The sequence below is a fragment of the Otolemur garnettii genome, unplaced genomic scaffold (genome assembly GCF_000181295.1).
Source record: "Otolemur garnettii isolate 467f Iridium unplaced genomic scaffold, OtoGar3 scaffold00006, whole genome shotgun sequence".
Classification (NCBI taxonomy): domain Eukaryota; kingdom Metazoa; phylum Chordata; class Mammalia; order Primates; family Galagidae; genus Otolemur; species Otolemur garnettii.
Window position 1 is genome coordinate 33,046,199 of NW_003852401.1, and position 21,003 is coordinate 33,067,201.

General features: G+C 40.5%; 1 protein-coding gene across 1 annotated transcript in view; it reads right to left on the reverse strand.

Moving 5' to 3' along the window:
* TRPM6 (transient receptor potential cation channel subfamily M member 6) overlaps positions 1–21,003 on the reverse strand; it is a 166,597-nt gene that overhangs the window by 87,608 nt on the left and 57,986 nt on the right. Inside the window, exons 7-15 of the mRNA XM_023509005.1 lie at positions 19,722–19,893; positions 16,411–16,576; positions 15,213–15,336; positions 13,159–13,231; positions 12,937–13,037; positions 8,255–8,389; positions 7,251–7,304; positions 5,320–5,460; positions 2,818–2,943 (exon numbers count right to left, since the gene is read on the reverse strand). Coding sequence (XP_023364773.1) covers positions 2,818–2,943; positions 5,320–5,460; positions 7,251–7,304; positions 8,255–8,389; positions 12,937–13,037; positions 13,159–13,231; positions 15,213–15,336; positions 16,411–16,576; positions 19,722–19,893 — 1,092 coding nt within the window. The remainder of the gene's footprint in view (positions 1–2,817; positions 2,944–5,319; positions 5,461–7,250; positions 7,305–8,254; positions 8,390–12,936; positions 13,038–13,158; positions 13,232–15,212; positions 15,337–16,410; positions 16,577–19,721; positions 19,894–21,003) is intronic.

The following is a 21,003-nucleotide window of genomic DNA, read 5'->3' on the forward strand; positions in this document are numbered from 1 at the left end:
GTGATTGTGAGTGGTCTTTGGGTAGGCGACCCCCGGGGTGGGCACAACATTATCACATGACACACACGCAGCATCACGTCACATACACACAGCATCACGTCACACACACAGCATCACGTGACACACACATGCACCACGTCACACACACAGCAGCACGTCACACACAGCATTACATGACACACACAGCATCACGTCACACACACATGCATCACGTCACACACACACAGAATCACGTCACACACACAGCATCATGTCACACACACAGCATCACGTCACACACGCAGAATCACGTCACACACACATGCATCACGTCACACACACGCAGCATCACGTCTCACACACACGCATCACGTCACACACACGCAGCATCACATCACACACACGCATCACGTCACACACACACAGCATCACGTCACACACACATCACACACACACAGCATCACGTCACACACACGCAGCATCACGTTACATACACACATCACATCACACATGCAGCATCACGTCCCCCACACACGCATCACGTCACACACATGCATCACGTCACACACACGCAGCATCACGTCACATACATGCAGCATCACATCACACATACAGCATCACGTCACACACACGCATCACGTCACACACACATATCACGTCACACACAGTATCACGTCACACACACGCATCACATCACACACACACATCACGTCACACACACGCATCACATCACACACACACATCACGTCACACACGCATCACATCACACAAACACGCATCACGTAACACACACAGCATCACGTCACACACACATCATGTCACACACATGCATCACGTCACACACACACAGCATCACGTCACACACAGCATCACGTCCCACACACAGCATCACATCACACATGCAGCACCACGTCACACACACACGCATCACGTCACACAAACACGCACCATGTGACACACACAGCATCACGTCACACACACATGCATGTCACATACACATGCATCACGTCACACAAACATGCATCACATCACACACACATGCATCACGTCACACACAGTATCACGTCACACACACGCATCACGTCACACAAACACGCATCGCATCACACACACAGCATCACATCACACACATGCATCACGTCACACACACATGCATCACATCACACACAGCATCACGTCACACACACACATCACGTCACACACACGCATCACGTCACACACGCACGCATCACGTCACACACACACATCACATCACACACACACCACGTGACACACAGCAACACATCACACACAGCATCACGTCACACACACGCAGCATCATGTCACACACAAATATCACGTCACACACATGCATCACATCACACAAACACGCATCACGTCACACACACAGCATCATGTCACACACACGCAGCATCACATCACACACACATGCATCACGTCACACACAGCATCACATCTCACACACACAGCATCACGTCACACACACATGCATCACGTCACACACACACAGCATCACGTCACACGCATCACGTCACACACACAGCATCACGTGACACACATGCATCACGTCACACACACAGCATCACACGACACATACACGCATCACATCACACACGCATCACGTCACACACACAGCATCATGTCACACACATGCATCACGTCACACATGCAGCATCATATCACACACACGCATCACGTCACACACACACATGCATCACGTCACACACACATCACGTCACACACACGCAGCATCACGTCACACACACGCACAACATCACGTGACACATGCATCATGTCACACACACGCATCACATCACACACACGCAGCATCACGTAACACACACATGCATCACATTACACACACACAGCATCACGTGACACACGCATCACATCACACACACATCATGTGACACATACAGCAGCACGTCACACACACACGCATCACATCACACACACGCATCACATCACACACACACGACGTCACACACACAGCATCACGTGACACACACAGCATCACATCGCACACACACGTATCACGTCACACACATGCAGCATCACGTCACACACACGCATCACGTCACACACACACGGCATCACGTCACACACGCAGCATCACGTCACACATACACGCATTATGTCACACACACACTCATCACGTCACACACACGCAGCATCACGTCTCACACACACGCATCACGTCACACACACAGCATCTCGTCACACACACACAGCATCACGTCACACACATGCATCATGTCACACACACACAACATCACATCACACACACACAGCATCACATCACACACACGCACATCACATCACATACACGCATCACGTCACACACACGGCATCACGGCCTACTGTAACCTTTGGCTAAAATCAATTTCAAGAAAGCCCCACAGGAGATAGAAGAAAATCCAAAAGGTCAGTGTGAGGGAGAAGTGAAGGCCAAGGAAGCAGCCTTCACGTGCAAACTGCCTTCGGGAAAGGGCCATAAGGGAGTGTGTTGGACTAATGAGCACTGTTTGTAGTTCCGTCTGGCCGACTGCCGTGTCTAAGTCACTGTCTGGAGATGGCAGACTTAGGAACAAGGAAGAGAGGCTGAAGAGAGGCAAGCCCAGACGATCATTCAGTGGCCAATACTGTGTCCTGGGCCTTTGCTCCTTGTCATTACAAGACAGCTGTGTTGCACTTTTGAGTTGGACTTGCGCCATCTGTTGATGATACTCATAAATGGCCCCTTTATTCAAACCTTCCTTTCTCCAACATTAAAGATAAACACACTCTCAATCTGCAAAACCCACTATACTTCCTCATCTAAAAACAAGTAAGTAGTACCTTGAATTTGTAGGGCTGTGCGGTTCTGATGAACTGGGAATGCAGGGCATTTTCTACAGACTCCTTTCTGTTTCCTGAGGAATGTTTCCGGTGCTGGGAAAGGTTTTGAGCAAAACTGGTCACTCTCTGGCACATGGTGTTATTTTATAAAATCAGACAAAAATGCTTAAAAGAAGATTATAGAGCTGGTGGCATTTTATTTCTAACAACAGTGAAACCAAATATAACGTCCTAATATCTTGTCCTACCAAATATCCCACGGTTCTCTGTTCCTCATCCATGATCAGCGCCCAACAAGAACCCCTTGTGATCTCCGTATTATGCACACGCTCATTCCTAAGATCTTAGAGAACACACTTTTTTGTTCCCTATTATAGATCTGCATTCCTTCTCTATGTGGAAATTCCATTAGAATCAATGGATGTTCCCTACCTGGAACAAGTTCAGAACTGGCAATAAAGATTTATTGTTCTGATTAAGAGAAAGTTTCCATTCCCAAACAGCTTCAAGGTAAAGGTTAAGTTAGAAAGTTGTAGAATGTCTCCAGGTATTACATAATACATCCACTGAAATTCCAGTGGCTAGGCCCAATAACAACATAAATCATTGTTAAGAGCATGTAGTTTTCATTAACAAGAAACAAAAACAAAAACACGTATCTTTAAAGGAACCCATATAAAATATTATGCAAACCATAGGCTTTGAACTAAATACATTTATTTCTAGTTTGTGCCTTATCAATAAGATTTACAAATGTCAAGACATTTTAAACCTAATACCCAATCCTGTAATATTCTGAAATACAAAAATAAAAAAACCTACAATACATAAATTATTATTGTAATAAAGAATTAATAGTATCATTATTATGATTATCATTAATAATCATAACTATTATTACTAACAGTATCTCTAAACTCTCTATTTACCAAGAATATAGATTTTTCAGATATTATTTCATTTAATCCTTCCAATAGATTTGTGAAAGATATATTAATATGGCCATTTTGTAGATGAGGAAACACACAGAGAGGTTAAGGCTACAGCTCAAGTTTATCTAGCTACCAGTAAACAAAATTAGGACTCAATCCCAGATCCTTCTTACCCCAAAACATGTACTTGTATCTGCTATGATCTGGTTTACTATGAAACACAACTAAATCTTGGCTCCTTCACAGAAAAACAGAGATGGGTAATTTCATTCTGGTTGGGCATTTACAGAAAAGGCACTGGGGAACCTGCCCTTGCAAGCTCCACGCGGGGCTGCACCAAGGCCACAGTTAGTTGTTCCACCTTCCACTGGGAATCTCACAGCAGCAATGTATATTTTGTTCAAATGAAGTAGATGACATCTCCTTAAAGGTATCCCTATGCCTTTAAAATCTATTTTTTAATTAAATCATAGATGTCCTTTAAAATCTTAATAAAATATTTTCTGTGTGAGGTTTGGGGTTCCTTTTGTGTTGTGTTGTTTGGGGCTTGATTTTTTTTTTTTTGAGACAGAGTCTTACTCTGTCTTCCTTGGTGGAGTGCCATGGTGTCATAGCTCACAGCAAACTCAAACTCTTGGGCTCAAGAGATCCTCTTACCTCAGCCCCACAAATAGGTGGAACTATAGGTGAACACCACAATGCCTGGCTATTTTTAGAGATAGGGTCTCTAACTCCTGAGCTCTGGCAATCCACCTGCCTCAGCCTCCCAGAGTGCTAGGATTATAGGCATGAGCACTGAGCCTGGCCTGTTTTGTTTTTATTTTTAAAAGCCAAGTTGGGCTTTCACTTTACCTGATTCTTTATAAATAAAAGCCCAAAGAAGCTTGAGATTCTAGGCTTTTTACATGTTCCCACTGCAAACTGCCTTTCTAGTCTTACCCTCACAACCATCTGACTCTTGTTCTCCAGCTTTGAACAAAGATCTCCCAGTCACCGTAAAAACACACCCCGGTGTCCGAGCGTTGTGCCCCGACAGCTCCCACTCTTCTCTCAACAAAAGAAGGCCTAAAACTACCTTTTCTAACGCTGCCCCTGATTTCTAGTAAGAATTATTCCCCTCAGGTTGCTGAGCTGTGAGGGAAATTTTGAGAAACAGGCAACATCTTCTCATCTCCAAACTGTCTCTGATGACTTTATAGATTGAATCCTATTAAGTATTTGACATCGATGTTTGAAATGAAAGAAATGAAAAACTGGATATCTGTCCCTCTAACCTGTCTCATCACATTGCATCTGTGACAACACAGCACATCCTATATACTGCTTTGTACTGCGGCTAATTGCATAAATCTGTTTTTTCTAGAATTTATAAACTCCTGATCTCCATGTTATCTGCGGGCCAGTGTGACAACTCTTAGCATAGTACTCTAGGTATAGCAGAAAACAAATGTCCACAAACACAAATGGCCATTTTAGAAAGTATTCCCATCTCAAAATCCCAAGTCATTTCTCCAAAACTACAATTCCTGATTATTCTTAATTCTTCTAGGCTACTTGTTAATTATGTTACCTTATGTTTTCTGCAGATGATGTTGTAGAGGGCTCTGAAATTTTTCCTAGTGTAGCTGCTGCGGTACGCTCGACCAATGAGGTATTCTATTACCAGTCCAATGTCAATCAGTGTTATTCTGTAGCTGGCGAGGAGGGCATGCTGCAACAAAACCATGGAACGAATGGTAACAGTTAGCTCTCTTTGTGGAGTACCTCTTCGCCATGCCATTAGAACAAATCATTGCAAAAAGCTACACATGATTTTTAACCAGTTACAAGCTGATGAATATGATCAACTATTGATACAATCAACATTACAATCATAGATATTAAACGTGAGCTTCCGTCTGTGCCCTCAGTCACTAGTGCGTGTGCTCTCTCTCTCTCTCATTCCCGCTCCCTATCATGCATACAATCACATACACACACACTTGAATAAAATACATTTAAATATAGTTTCTAACTAGAAACAACTACAAAACAGAAACAAAATCATGAAGTATATACTGAATGTGTGTGACCCAAAATTAACATGGGGTTAACTTTTCACTCTCTCTGTCAAAATGGATTTACACTCTGCACTGAGTTGATGACATTATATATAAAACAAGAAAATGGAAGGAAGTAGAACAAAATTAGGACACAGAATGACAGCACCCTGTAACCAATGAAAACAGGAGGCTGTGCCCAGACAGATGCTGTGGATGACAGGAGGGGGACTGAGTGGCACCCTTCGAGTATGTGAGTCTTAGTCGAAATGAAAATTATTTTGACCCCTGAAACCTCACCTTACTACTGCTTCTGACTGTTCACTTCTCAACTGCCAACTACAGTACATTTTTAAGGCACACAAGGTTCTAAACAAGGTCTCTGGATGAACAGACTGTAACTAATGTTCACAAGGCTTGAAAAAGAAATAAGGTTAATTATGTATGAATGTAAATAATTTAATAATTTATTTTGTTCAGGGACCATCAAAAATCTTATTCTCATTGCTTTTAGTTAAAAGCATACTTAACCTATTTCATCACTTTTTTTCATTTATTATGATAGTGTTTGAGGAAATAATTTAAAGAAAATCATTTTGATATAGCATAAGTCAAAGCAATCTAAATTTATATCCACATGGACACTTTTTCTTATTACTAATTTGCGAACTGAATGTCTCGCTTTCACTCTGGCTCTCTCACCAACTAGCATAACCAGAAGTTCCCATTCTTTCTAACAAGATATTAGACTTCAGAAAATGAGAGAAGCACTTTTAAAATGTGTCTTAGGTGAATTTTAACCATAGTGACAAATAAAAAGCACTCCCAATTTTCTGGGGATGTGAATAAAAGTTATTGGTAATTAAGAAAGAAGAAACTAAGGTATAAATGTCTATTAAGGTTAGAAGGGTTTTCTGGTAACTAACAGGGGATTAAATGATTTTATCAAAAATCAACAAAAACACCATGAGCAAAACATGAGCAAGGGGAGAGGGCAGTGGGGTCCTCCCCGAGTCCTTAGAACGATGTTTACACTCAGACTCACAAAAGCATCCATGAGCTATCACCACTAATATTCAAAACAATAATAATAAAAATAAGGAACATATCAGTCCTGCAATAAAGATAACAAAAGCACCAACTTCTTTATTAATCATCACTGCCACCATTACACTGTCACACTAAGCTAAAGTGTAGCATGTGTGTCTGTTTCATGTTTTATTTATTACCAGCTCATGTCCCTTCATTGGTAGATAAAATATTTTAAAACATAAAGGAAATTAAGAAAAAAATGTACGAGTGTGCTTTGGGGATGAAATTGTTCAAAATCACAGCTAAAAAATATAAGTAATTAACAAGAAAATCCAATTCTATATTTTGAGAAGCAAAATCTGGTGACCACTCTATCACAAAGCTAAAGCAATATACACAGATATTCTCAACACCTTCATAATTGAGTTACCTGTTTTACATCTTGGAGAAGATGATGTAAGAGCCTGTTAGTAGGTCCTTGTTTCTGTGATAAAGAACAAAAGAAAGCATAAGTCTCTTTCATTACCATGTGCTGAGGAAAAAAAGAAAACTTTATTTCAGAATGTGTAAGTAATCCAGAATACTAAAGATGTTCCACATCTTTAGTAACAAAGTAAAAGCCAATTAATTCTAAGTCTCTAAGTGAGGTATGTCCCAAGAGAAGAAGTAATTATCATAGAAGAAATATTTTTCAAACTAAGCTGTGTGTAAGTACATAGTGAGGACATGTGGTAAGAAACAGAAATAAAATTTAAGTAATTTATAACTATTCTTTATCACCTATAAATGTTACTATATAATTACAAATCCTACCATCCAAGGACATTCCATCAACAGATACTTATTGAAAGTTTGCTGTGTTCTGTCAGGAACTCAATGACAAGTATAAGCCTTGCTTTCCTGGAGTGTTTACAATAAACTTTCATTAAAAAGTAACCAATAGGACAAGGTATGAGAACAAAAAGAATGGCAATAATTTATTCTCTAGAAACAGATCACTGACAACTAGCTGGAGTACTCAAGGAGACAGGACTTGAATAGTTCTTTGGAAAAAAGATAAGATTCAAATGACGAGCAGAGACATTTCAAAAACTGTATATGTGGCTTCAGCAATTGGTGTTTCCACAATAAGTAAATGAGTCTAGTTTCAAAAAAGGGTTGCATAGGAAATGCACAGGAACAATATTTTAATAGTGGCCTTAGGTTGAGATACTTCCAATAACTCAATATAAAGCAATTTGTTCTATTCACTTTTTGTCTTTAACTAAGTCTAAGATGAAATGGAATTGGGAAGAATGTTTCTCCTTTGATTGAAAATTCTCTTTCTGTCTTTAAGCTACCTTTGTACATGAACATTCAAGGAGACAAGTAACTCTCAAGCTAAGTAATAAGCAAATCTTAAGGGAACCGACTGACAGAATTTTCCATACTCACTGTGTTATAGAGTTCTTCCAGCCGAGGTATGGTCAGAAAGCGATGGACATTCACTCCATACTCTATCAAGAGTTTCACAAAATCCACTCGATCCATCACTAAAGCATCTAACATTGCTTGTTCCAGTGCACCAGGCTTCAAAAGGTGGAAATGAGTAAGAGATAAGAAAACACATAAGGAAGTAAAAATTAGGAGAGAATTATACATGCGTGAACTCAAAACTGCATAGGCACAATAATTATAAGACACAGTCTCGGGAGGCACCTGTGGCTCAGTGGGTAGGGTGCTGGCCCCATATACCGAGGGTGGTGGGTTCAAACCCAGCTCTGGCCAAACCGCAACAAAAAAATAGCTGGGTGTTGTGGCAAGCGCCTGTAGTCCCAGCTACTCAGGAGGCTGAGGCAAGAGAATGACCTAAACCCAGGAGTTGGAGGTTGCTGTGAGCTGTGTGACACCACAGCACTCTACTGAGGGCAATAAAGTGAGACTCTGTCTCTAAAACAAAAAAACCTCAAAAAAAAATAAACAAACAAAAAGACACAGTCTCACTAAGAAACATGCAGAATGTCTGAATAAATGTGAAGACGTCTTGAATAAATCAAGTAGTGTGCCATGTTTGGAGATGGGAGACCTGACTATTGTAAAAATTTCAAAGATTCCTAAATTAATGTAAAGACTTTATGTAATTCTAATAAAACCTAAGATCTTTTTCTTCTTCTTTTGTTATTGTCATGTTTCCATTTAAATTATACGTGGCTTCTGGGTATAAGGAAAACATATTTATCCAATTTTGCTCCCACCCAAAACTTCATTAAAACTGTAGTATAGGGACTTTTTTTAAAAAAGAAATAAATACCCAAGGACCAGAAAGACAAGAGTGAGCAACATTTTGGAAGCTGAGGAGCAGATAGGCAAGGGGAAGTTCCCAGAAAGCCAACTAGATGAAATGGAAAAAGTCAAGAACCAAGCTGAGCCAGGTACAGTGGCTCACACCTGTAATCCTAGCTCTTTGGAAGGCCAAGGCAGAGAATAGCATAAGGCCATGAGTTCAAGACCAGCCTGAACCACATAGTAAGACCCAGTCTCTACAGAAAATAGAAAAATTAACCAGGTTTGGTGGTGCAGGAGTCTGAGGCAAGAGTATATCTTGAGCCCAGGAGTTTGAGATTGCAGTGAGCTGTGATGGTGCCATTGTACTCTACCTGGGGCCAGAGTGAGACCCTGTCTCAAAAAAAAAAAAAAAAAAAGGAGGAGTGGCACCCATAGCTCAGTGGCTACAGTACCAGCCACATACACTGAGGCTTGTAGGTTTGAACCCAGCCTGGGCCAGCTAAAACAACAATGACAACTGCAACAAAAAAAAATAGCTAGGCAGTATGGCGGGTGCCTGTAGTCCCAGCTACTTGGGAAGCTAAGGCAAGAGAATGCTTGAGCCCAAGAGTTTGAGCTTGCTATGAGCTGTGATGCCACGGCACTCTACCCAGGGTGACAACTTAAAATTCTGTCTCAAAAAAAAAAAAAAGAAGAAAGAGCCAAACTGCTCTATGCCACAGATCCAACAGCACTAAGATGAAATAAATATATTCATGCTGATTCTCTAAAGTTTGTGCCTTCCCAGTCATCTCCTTATTTGACCCCCATAACACAAGCAACAAGGTTTATACTTCCCAAGGGGAATTAGAGGATTCTTTTCTGGTAATGTCAGATTGCCCAACCATGAAGCTGAAACCTATAGGCAGGCTCCAAATACAGGCTGGGTATATCTAATGAGCTTTCTATCCCCCACCCTTAAACAAAAAGACCAAAACAAAACAAATCAAAAAACATCAATTAGAACAAGATAATGTGGGGTGGCGGGGTAAGGACTTCAAAGGCGCTATCATAAATTAGTTTGATAGCTCATTGATCAAAAAGATAAAGAATGTACTCTGGATTCTGATGAAGAAAGAAGAGGATACAATCAGAGAACAAATTTGTTCTTAGAATTTAGTAGATTAACAGTATGCTGCCAGAAGAGAAAAGCTTCATGGAGGGCTCCAAAATTAAAGCTGAAGAAACTTAGCAAGATGTGGAACGTGATAAGAACATAAAGAAAGATAAGAAGAGATAAAATTAGAGGAGTGATGCATAGGTCCAACATCCAAAAACAGAAATTATAGAAAGAGAGCAGAGAAAAATGGAGGGAGTCATGAAGTAGAATGGAATGAAATGGAAACACACAATTACCCGATTGAAACCAGATGCCCAGCATTTAATGCATTTACAAACTCACAGCACACGTCATTGTGAAATCTCAGAACACTGGGAAAAAAAGATTTTTTTTTAAATGGTCACAAAAGATTGAGGAAAAAATTATTTCTCAACAGCAATGCTGGGTATTAGAAGCTGAGCTTTCAAAATTCTACAAGAAAATTAGTTCCAGTTATAGATTTAAGTATAGCTAAACATCTAAGTCCTCAAAATAGTTCTCTCATACTCTCTATTTTAGAAAGTTACTTAAGTGATATAGGGCTCCCCCCATTCAAGGCTAGACAGTGGACACCAGTTTTCCTAGGTTTAGGCAAGTTCATGAAGGGAACACCCTGACCTTGTGCCCTTGAGCTGGTGGGACTGCGTTCATTCTTTTGTCATTAACACTCATTAACAATGAAAACCTGTTTCTATTTGCCAAGTTCTGGCCAGGTATAAATTCTTAAGACTTAATATCCCAAGATAAAAAGCCCACGTAAGAGACTCTTCAGGTCTTTATCCCTGCCAGGAGCTCTGGTGCCTTTTTCTTCTTCTGCGTTCCTTTCTGATTTCTACATAAGTCCTATCTTACCACTGATCTGTGGCCTGTGGATTCATTCTTCAAATCACCAAGACCAAGAACCCACTGAAGACGAAAATTCCAGTAACCGAAGAATGTGTACCATCAAAATAAAGGAGTAACCCAAGGAAGAGAAAGACCTGGGCACAGAAAACAGGCACTGTAACACAAGAAAGAGGCGAAGGGAATCCCCAAGATAATGAAGGAGATGACTGTGAGCACCAGGAATGAAAAGCAACCAGTCTACCAGGAAGCTGTAATGCCTACACGCCAGAAATGCTGTGAAATTGTTAGGTAGACAGTGAGGGACTCCTTAGAGGCAAAGGTGGATGCCCTGCCTAGGTGCTACCTTGAGCAACTGTCCCACCTGGAAAGGAGGACAAAGGCTGGGGCCCAGTCCTGGTTCTACCACACCCTTGATCTTGCCCCAAGCAATTTCCACACCTGGGGGAAGGAGGAACAACCTGCCCATTTACTAAAGAATGCAGGGAGTCCCCAGCCCTGCAGCCAGGTAGTCCAGGCACAATAGAATCTGGAAAGTGATCTAGAGTAACCTAAGGCTAATTACCCTGTCTTTAACTGTCCATGAAAGTGGTCAGATGGTGGCGTCTAAACCATCAGACGGCCCAATCAGACACTGTAGAACAAGACCACAGACCATAACCGAGGTCTCCTATTACAACAGGGGGCTGTTCGTAATCTGTAGTGTATGTATCTTGCTCTTACTCTATAAACTTTATCTTACCCTTCCTCAGTAAACTTCCATGCTTTCTTTGCTTTCAATGTGTCTGGTCATTTTTTGACCAAGAACGCACCAAAAACTGAGAACAGACTACAACCAAATAAAATGTCTAAAACTGATGAATCTGAAAACCACAATATGATATTATATAGCAGTAAGGAGATTTGTGAAAGTTAGAATAGTCAAAAATGTCCAAAGTACTAGCTGTTGTGATTAGCAGAGTAGGGAACTACCATCTTCTTTTAGTGGCCATCTAATATCATTTGACTCAAAATAAGATACCTGTAGTAAAGTCCCAACTAATCTTTAAAAATGAAATGCTAACATTGATGTACATAGCTATGATTTAATTTTAAAAAAAGAAAGAAAGAAATGCTGATACTGATATGCATTGGTATTGAATAATCTTTCCTCCTTTTTGTTTTTAGTAATTTCTACTGTGAGCACTTACTACATTTTAAAGCAAAAAAATAAGATAAATTTTAGATTTTAAATAACAATATAAAAATCTACCCATCCAAAAAAATAAATTAAAAATCCTTTTATTCTCTCTTTCCCCAAACTTCCTTTTTCAGTTTCAATTAGACAGCAGAATCAAAGAAAAATGTGTTTTGTTTTTTGAGACAGAGGATTACTCTGTTGCCCAAGCTAGAGTGTCCTGGCCTCAGCCTAGATCATACAAATATCCTTAAACTTCAAACTCCTGGGTTCAAGCAATCCTCCTGCTTCAGCCTCCCTCACCCCTCAGAGTAGCTGGGACTACAAGCATAATACTATACCTACCATAACATGTGGCTAATTTTTTTTTTTCTATTTTTAGTAGAGATGGTGCTTACTCTTCCTCAGGCTGATCTCGAATTCCTGAGCTCATGCAATCCCTTGACCTTGACCTCCCAGAGTGCTAGGATTACAAGCATGAGCCACCATGTCCAGCCAGAAAAAATGTTTTGAGGGAAGCCAAGTAGGTAAGAGCAATGTCTTAGCTGCCACAGGAAACCCAGCTACAGAGATGCAACCTCCACATTGCCTCCAGACCAATCCACCTCTCTTCTGATTTTCTCTTTTGCTCCTCCCTAACAAACCAACACAAAATAGTTTGTTTCCAACCAAATAACTTCACTTTCACTGTACCTTCCAGTGCTGTCCGTAAATGAGGATGTGTTTCTTGGCGATGTCCATTCTGTCCCAGGCCATTGCCAGATGTAATTGTTCTGAGGCTGATAAATTTGTGCCTGGAGCAAAGGAAAGAAACAACCACACGTTCATTCCAAAAACCTAAGAAAAAAGCACAGAACAGCTCAAAATGTCAGGAGAAGGGTTGAGGGACAATTGCAGCCCCATTCAGCTACTCACCCCTCAGCAAAGCAGTTAGGATTGCTACATCAAGGTCTTGCTGCTCTTCAGAATCAGCATCAAATATAGTAATCTGTAACAGTGATAAAATGAGAAAGCCATACGTTTGGGGAACTATCAGAGAAAAGCTTTCACAAAGTTCTCTCAGAATTCACACTTGAGCTAATGAACTGAGAAAAACATTCTTCATTTTGTAATGTCTAAGCAACATAAATTTTTAATTTTTTTTTTTTTACTTATAGAAGAGAAAAAAATTTAAATAGGGTAACAAAGAATTATAAACACTTGGGGGGAAATAACTAAAAAGTCCACATTGACTAGAGGAAATGTTTATCTAAAAAATGTCATTGCAGAAATTTACTATATACATAGGACAAGAGAAGAACCTCAGTGTTAATTCCTAATGAAGGGACAGCAAATGAGATCCTTCCGTTCCTCTAGGCTTAGAAACTAAGACTTTCACTTTTTAATGAGAAATCATTAAGAGTTTGTTATAAAATAAGCAAGGTAATTTCAATGGACCCAATAAACAAGTAAAAGGGACATGGTCTTTACGATGTCAAGTCAAATAAGGACTATAACTCTCTATGTAGTTATAAAGTGTCACCTGCTATTAATGAATGTATCACGGTCTTTCCAACTTGAAATATGTTTCATATAATAGAACTGTTTCAGTTTTTGTGTTTGTTTTGAAAGAGCTGGTTTAACAGAAAAAAAACAAGACTGGCAAGTCCTATTCCAGGTATGCCACTAACTAGCCAACCTTGAGTAAATATCTTAAGGCCATTAAATCTCAGTTTTCTCAACCACAAAATGAGAGGAACCTGCTGGATTATCTCTAAGGTCTCATCAAGGTTTAAAAACGATGTTTCTACCACAGCCCATGTTGGTTCCTCTCATTGGACATGGTCTCTCTCATGCATGACTAAAGTCGACCCTCCATTGTACCAGAGCTGAGAGCCCAGTTCCTGTAATATGCAAACCCCCAGGGGCCTCCTCCTGCCCCTCTTAATCATTACACAGCTCCACTGGAGGACTCAAAGAGGCAAACACGAGGGCAATCTCCTTCACATGTCCCTTGCATAACTTATTACTGTGGAAAATACAAAGTGTAGTCGACTAAGAACTAGGTGCCAACTCTGAGCTCCAGCTTCAGTTCTACCACGTGTTAACTGCATAACTGTGCACGGGACTTAAATTCTCTAGCCTGCAGCTTCGTCATCTCCTGAATAGAAATAAACAACCACTGCCATGTTGAACTCACTCACAAGGCTATTTTGGGTGAAAAATATATATATTTGAAAGCACACCACCCATTAAAAACATGATTATTGTCATTATTAGGTCAGATTAAATTCCAAAGCTTTTTTCACATATGTTTGGTCATGCTTTCTATATCCTGAACTTTTTCAACTGTTTTTTTAAGGCTAGGTACTTAAATATTACCAAAATTCTTGCATTATTTGGTCCAGCCTTCAAATTCTGGAAATATCACTTTGAATCATGGCATGTCAACATATTTACTATAATTTTCAGCTTATACAAGTCATGGATAAGAATTTTAAACACAGTAAGCTAAAACACTGAAAACTTTTCCTGAGTCTACATTAAGGTCATAGTTTATAGTTTGTGACCTTGATCTTCTATCCCAGAGTTTATTTCCACATGTCCCATTGTCCAATACCTTCCTAATGGTCTCCTACAGAATTTACGCAGGATGCTGGGATGCAGTCCCCTAAGCCAGCAGAGCTGTTCCCTTACACTCTGAAAACAATTATGTGTACCTTTCACTAAATTTGATAATTTTCTGCAACACTACTATACTATCCAAGTGCTTTTTCTCAGGTAAAGTCTAGAATTTAAAGCATGAACACTGTGAGTAGAGTGAGAAATAAGAAGCCAAGTTTACTGAATTGATGGATCAAATTTGCTGATTATATATTCTCAAGGTCAACGTGAAAAAATTCCTTACTTTTTAAAATTCTGAAAATAAATGTCACGATTATAAATTAGCACGTCACAAATCGGTTGAGTCGTCAACTCTTCATACTCACACAATCCCTGTGTACCATGCACTCCATTAGAATTTGGAAGAGGTGCTTAGACTGTTTAAGATTAAAGTTGAAAGTGCTCTGAATCATACAGATGATCTCCTCCTTCACTGGAGGATGCAGCATCCTGGGAGAGAAATAAATGGTTGTGACTTGATGCAACCCAGAGAAGAACAAGCCACCAACATCAGTACGAGAAAACCCATCTGTCCCACACAACTGTGTCTGTGGACAGTTCTCCCCAGAGAGCTATGAGCAGGAATCAGCTGGAAGCAGGGGCCATAGGAGAAGGCTGAAGATGAAAGTGAGAATTGGTTGATCTGCCATAACCCTGAAAGAATCCATTCTGGGGTAGAGTTCTTGACCTGATAGATTTCCAGAAGGCTGTGAAATTATGGGCATCATATTCTCCAAAGATTCTGAAACCCCGAAAGGTTTAAGAACTACTCTTCCAGAGAGACTTCAGGAAAGGGAATGGTGTGAACTGGTAGGGAGAAGGAAGAAGTAGAGAGCTAAAGGATTAACAGAGAGAGAAATCAGAAGGAAAGCGACTCCAGAGCGCTGTTACAACATGAGCCGTGAATAGATGCATACGAAATAAATTAGTGGGGTCAGTGTTTTAGTTCTGGAGCGTGTATTTATTTACACAGTAGAAATATCTTGCTTTTGAAACTGAAAGATTCACACTGGAGACAGGGATGGCTAGAGAAAAAACAAACTATCTTCTTACTAGAAAAGGGGAAAGAATTAAAGCCTGAAATACACACAATATAGGCTATGTAATTCTGGAATAGCGATTTCCCCAATTCCTTCCATTTTTTAACAATGGCAAATGAATCTGAAGAGGATCTGAGGCCAAATACTAGTCTCCTCCTTTACTGTGGGGTCCTTTCAGCTGTCATGGCCAACTGTTCAAGCACCTCCTCCCTCACTGCCCCTGGAAATGCCTTTTCCTGAAACTCCATGGCACAAGCTTCCCTGTCAAAGGCAGGCTATTCTATAGCTAAGAAAACAGCAACTCCCATTGGTGGAGGGTATTTGGTGTTATCAACAAACACAAAGTCACCGGGAAATGAATTCTAGCTTTGACCTCTGTGCTCCAAGGGACATCAGCGCATATAAAGGCACAGTTTGAAGTACTAAAACAGAGGAACAGATTTTCCTTTTCCAGAGTTTCAGACAGGAAGAGTCCATAACTCACCCTTCATCCAAGTGTTTGTGAGTGAAGGCCAGGAGGTCCGCAGCTCTGCCCGTGCCTTCCAACACCACCACGGGCTCCTTGTCCCTGACAGTCTCCCAGACGGAGAGGATGACATTGGGACCTCCTTCCATCACCAGCCTCACCACCGGCACGCCTTGTCCTGAGCCTGTTTCAGACCACAAACAATACTACAGTGTTACCAAATAATCCCTCCCTCAGCTTGTCAGCCCCTGTGGTTTCCAGACCCAAGTCCCTAGTTACTACATATATCCGTCCCTTGCACTGACCTCTCCTTCTTGTTTTTCCCAAGCTTGCTTACATCAAGACCAAGCCAGAAGCTTGGATGTCCAATAACATGTGGCAGGAACATGGTGAGGGCATTTTCAACCTTTTGCCAAATAAGAAGGTGGCTAAAAGCTGACATTGATTTTTGAAACAGGAAGTAGTCCTCAAGAAATTTTAACCTTTCATTGTATGAAATGACAAAAGAACCTAAACGTAAACAGAACACTATAATGTATCCTTGGATCAGAATTGGGCTGGAAAAGAAGGAAAAAAATTTTTTAAGACAGAGAAAAAATATTTTTAATGCAAATTCATTCATTAATTTAATATAAAAAAAGGAATCCAAATGATCTCCCAAAAATGATCAACCCTCACTAATTAAAAAAAAAAATTGTAATGGTGGTATTACAGACAAAATAAATTTTTACACTTCTCTTTATTCCATTTTTCACAGTTTGAATTCTTCAGTCATGATTGGATGTTACTTTACTAAAGCAAGGAAAACAAAAGGAAAGGAATGACCAAAGATTATTTTTAAAATGATATTAAGCAAAAAATTATAGAATAATGTGAATAGTATTATCTTGTTTATTTTTAAAATCATAGATATGAAGTTTATATGCATGCACACTCAGGTATATTTACAGCATGTTATAGAAATGACCAGAAAGCTCTGGAAGGATACAAATCAAACTATGAACAGTGGAGAAGGGAAGGGAAGGTTTGGGGAAATGCTGAAAAGGGACTGTGTTTATTCTACACATTTTTTGTTTCATTTATGTTTTTACACCACACATATATAGATATATTACATTTAAATCACTATTTTTAATTTTACTTTTCAAAAGAAGATAAACTGGCAAGCATACACTCACTGGCGCCTGTAGCACAGTAGTTACGGCACCAGCCACATGCACCAAGGCTGGTGGGTTCCAGCCTGGCCCAGGCCAGCTAACCAACAATGACAAATGCAACCAAAAAATAGCCAGGCGTTGTAGTAAGCGCCCGTAGTCCCAGCTACTCAGGAGGCTGAGGCAAGAGAATTGGTTAAGCCCAAGAGTTTAAGGTTGCTGTGACTATGACGCCAGGGCCTCTACCAAGGGTGACATAGTGAGACTGTCTCAAAAAAAAAAAAAGAAGATAAATTGTCAAGCAATACATTCACTGCTAATCAAGAGAGGACTTTACTCTGGGTCTCCATGATCTCAGGGCCCCATTCTGGCCTTTCCCCAGCCATGCCCCTCCCCTCACAGTGAGGCATCTACAGGGCCAAGGTTCACAGCAAGCCTGTGCGTACTCTCCTACTTACCAGAGTACCCAAGACCCCCAAGTCCATGCTTCTGGGCGTGCTCTGCAGCTGTCCCAGTGTGTCCTCCCCCAGGACATACTTGCCAGAGCAAGAGTCAGCTTTGTAGGGAGAGGGGTAGACAGAGTTCTGACATACAGGCTTGAGTGTCTAGGGGACCACATTGTATGAGGCCCCTTGACATTGCTGGGTTGAGCCAAAAGTAGAAAGAGAAGCAGAGAGCAGGCCGCAGGCCAGGGCCAAGGTTTAAACTCTGCCCATCACCACATTCTGGCTTGGTACTTCTAAAAATCCAAGAATTCCCAACTTAAACCGGGCCTTCTAGCTATCTGTGTCAAAATAAAAGGCTGGAACAGATTCTATATGTTTAAATATAGTTTATAAGCTTTATAAGATTAAATATAGTTTAAAGCATTTAAATGTTCAGACATATTATATTTGGGGTTCACTGTGTCTTTTGGGCTCAGACGTTCCAATGTTAGAGGTAAGGGTCTGTTAGCAGGCATTCACAGTATCAGGAATTACTCCAGGCCAGGAGCGGTGTCTCATACCTATAATACTAGCACTCTGGGAGCCCATGGGCGTGGATTTCTTGAGCTCAGGAGTTCAAGACCACCCTGAACAAGAGCAAGATCCTGTCTCGATTAAAAATAGAAAAACTAGCCCGGCTTTGTGGTGGGCACCTGTAGTCCCAGCTACTTAGGAGGTTGAGGCAAGAGGATCATTTGAGCCCAAAAGTTTGAGATTGTTGTGAGCTATGATGCCATAGCACTCTACTGAGGGTAACAGAGACCCTGTCTCAAAATATATATATATATATACACATGTATATATATATTCCATTTAGTCTATTTAATTGCTTTGATGTTCAATTTCTTTCCCTTTTCCATATACCTTCACGTCCGTATTATTTTCTCAATCATATTATAAAAACAAATATAAGATGTGCCAACTAATAGATGCAGAGTTTCTCTAAAATAACCTTATGAAAGCTAAGTGAAGCTAAGGGAAATGGTAAAATAAAATACCGAAGTATTAGGAAAAAATTTAGGTGAATAATTCATTAATTTTGGAATAGAAAAAACTTTTAGAAGAGAATTTCTTATATTCTCATCTTATAGAATATGATACAGCTATTGAAAATGTGCCAAATTGGCTCGGCACCTATAGCACAGTGGTTACGGTGCCAGCCACATGCACTAAGGCTGATGGGTTCGAGCCTGGCCTGGGCCTGCTAAATGACAATGACAACTGCAATAAAAAAAAAAGCCAGGCGTTGTGGCGGGTGCCTGTAGGGAGACGGAGACAAGAGAATCACTTCAGCCCAAGAACCAGAGGTTGCTGTGAGCTGTGACACCACAGCTGTCCACCAAGGGCAAAATAGTGAGACTCTGTCTCAAAAAAAATAAATAAATAAAATGTGCTAAATTATACTTATTGACATGGAAATACATTCATGTTTAGCAGGGAGAAAAGAATTCAAAAGACATACAGCTGAGCATGGTGACTGTCAGCACTTTGGGAGACCAACACAGGAGGATGCCTTGAAGCCAGGACTTTGAGGCTGCTTTTTTCCAGCTGTGGATTCCCATGTATTAACATAATCTCTCTGAATGCTCCATGGCAGGGGCCAACTTGGGCCTCTATACTCTACACAGAGCACCTTGATCCTGAGCAGGCCCCCAACCAGATGTATTGGCCAAGCCTCTCTGATACTCACGACTGTGAATTTTCTGCAGAGAGAGGTACTTCTCCAGGTTCCTTCTGAGCTTCATTTCGTTTCCATACTTTCCCACGGTGCCGTCATCAGAGAGGATGAAGTGTGAGTGCATGCTGTTGAGTGTGGTGAGCTTGCTGAGGGGATTACCCAGCGCCTGGTACAGAAACACCACCTGAAGGACAGCAAGGTCAAGAGAAGGTTCAAGATCCTTCCCTAGGCTTGACTGCTCCAAAGGCCTGTCTATCACTACCAAAGTTCCTGGTTGAAGTTAAAAAGCATTACTTGCTATTTAGAGCAGTGTTTCTCAAACTATCTTTGGTGAAGGAACATTTTTTTAATTGCCCATTTTTGACAGAAACAATGTGTGTTTCTATTATGCATAACTAAAGGTGTTGTTGAACTTGAGACTCACAAAACAAGTTCAACAACACCACCCCTACATACCATGTTCAACAAGATCAGCCCACTCTCCACGTGACTGGGTGTCATAGCATGGTCACATTGTTAACACCAGTTTTAAATATTTATTTTCCATTTCTGAGCTCACTTATTTCAGGCCATTAAAAACGAGTTCAGGGACAAATGGCATTTCATTCAGTACAACACATCAAAACTTGTATTATATTGATGGACAATTTTCTTAAGCTATTCCTATTCTCATTTGCGTGAAGAGTTAAGAGCACAGTATTTAGAATCAGTGAGCCCAAGTTTAAGTCCAAGCTCTTCTATTTACTAACTTTAATACTGAGTAATTCCCTCCTCCTCTCTCAGGCTTAATTTTCCTCACATATAAGGATACTGATGATGATAATTCCTAGTCAGAAGGTTGCTATGAGGCTTCAAATAAATAATGGGCATAACAAATTTTACAAACATTAGACTTTAAGAGTTGCCTTTTAAAGTGACTTTTAAAAGTGACTCATGCCCATAATCCCAATACTTTTGGAGGCTAAGGAGGGAGAAATGCTCGAGGACAGGAGTTCGAGACCAGCTTGGGCAACATAGTGAGGCTGCCTCTCCACAAAAAGAAAAATTAGCCAGGCATGGTGGTGTGCCAATGTAGTCACAGTTACTTGGAGGCTGAGACAGAAGATCCCACTTGAGCCTAGGAGTCTGAGTTGCATTGAGCTATGACAATGCTACTGCACTCCAGAATGGGTGACAGTGAGAACCTGTTTAAAAAAAAGAAACTCCTTATAATTCTAAAGCATGACACTGAGGCCAAAGACCAAAAAGAAAATGATTGTTAGATTTAATACATATCTTGGCTTTTTTTTTTTTT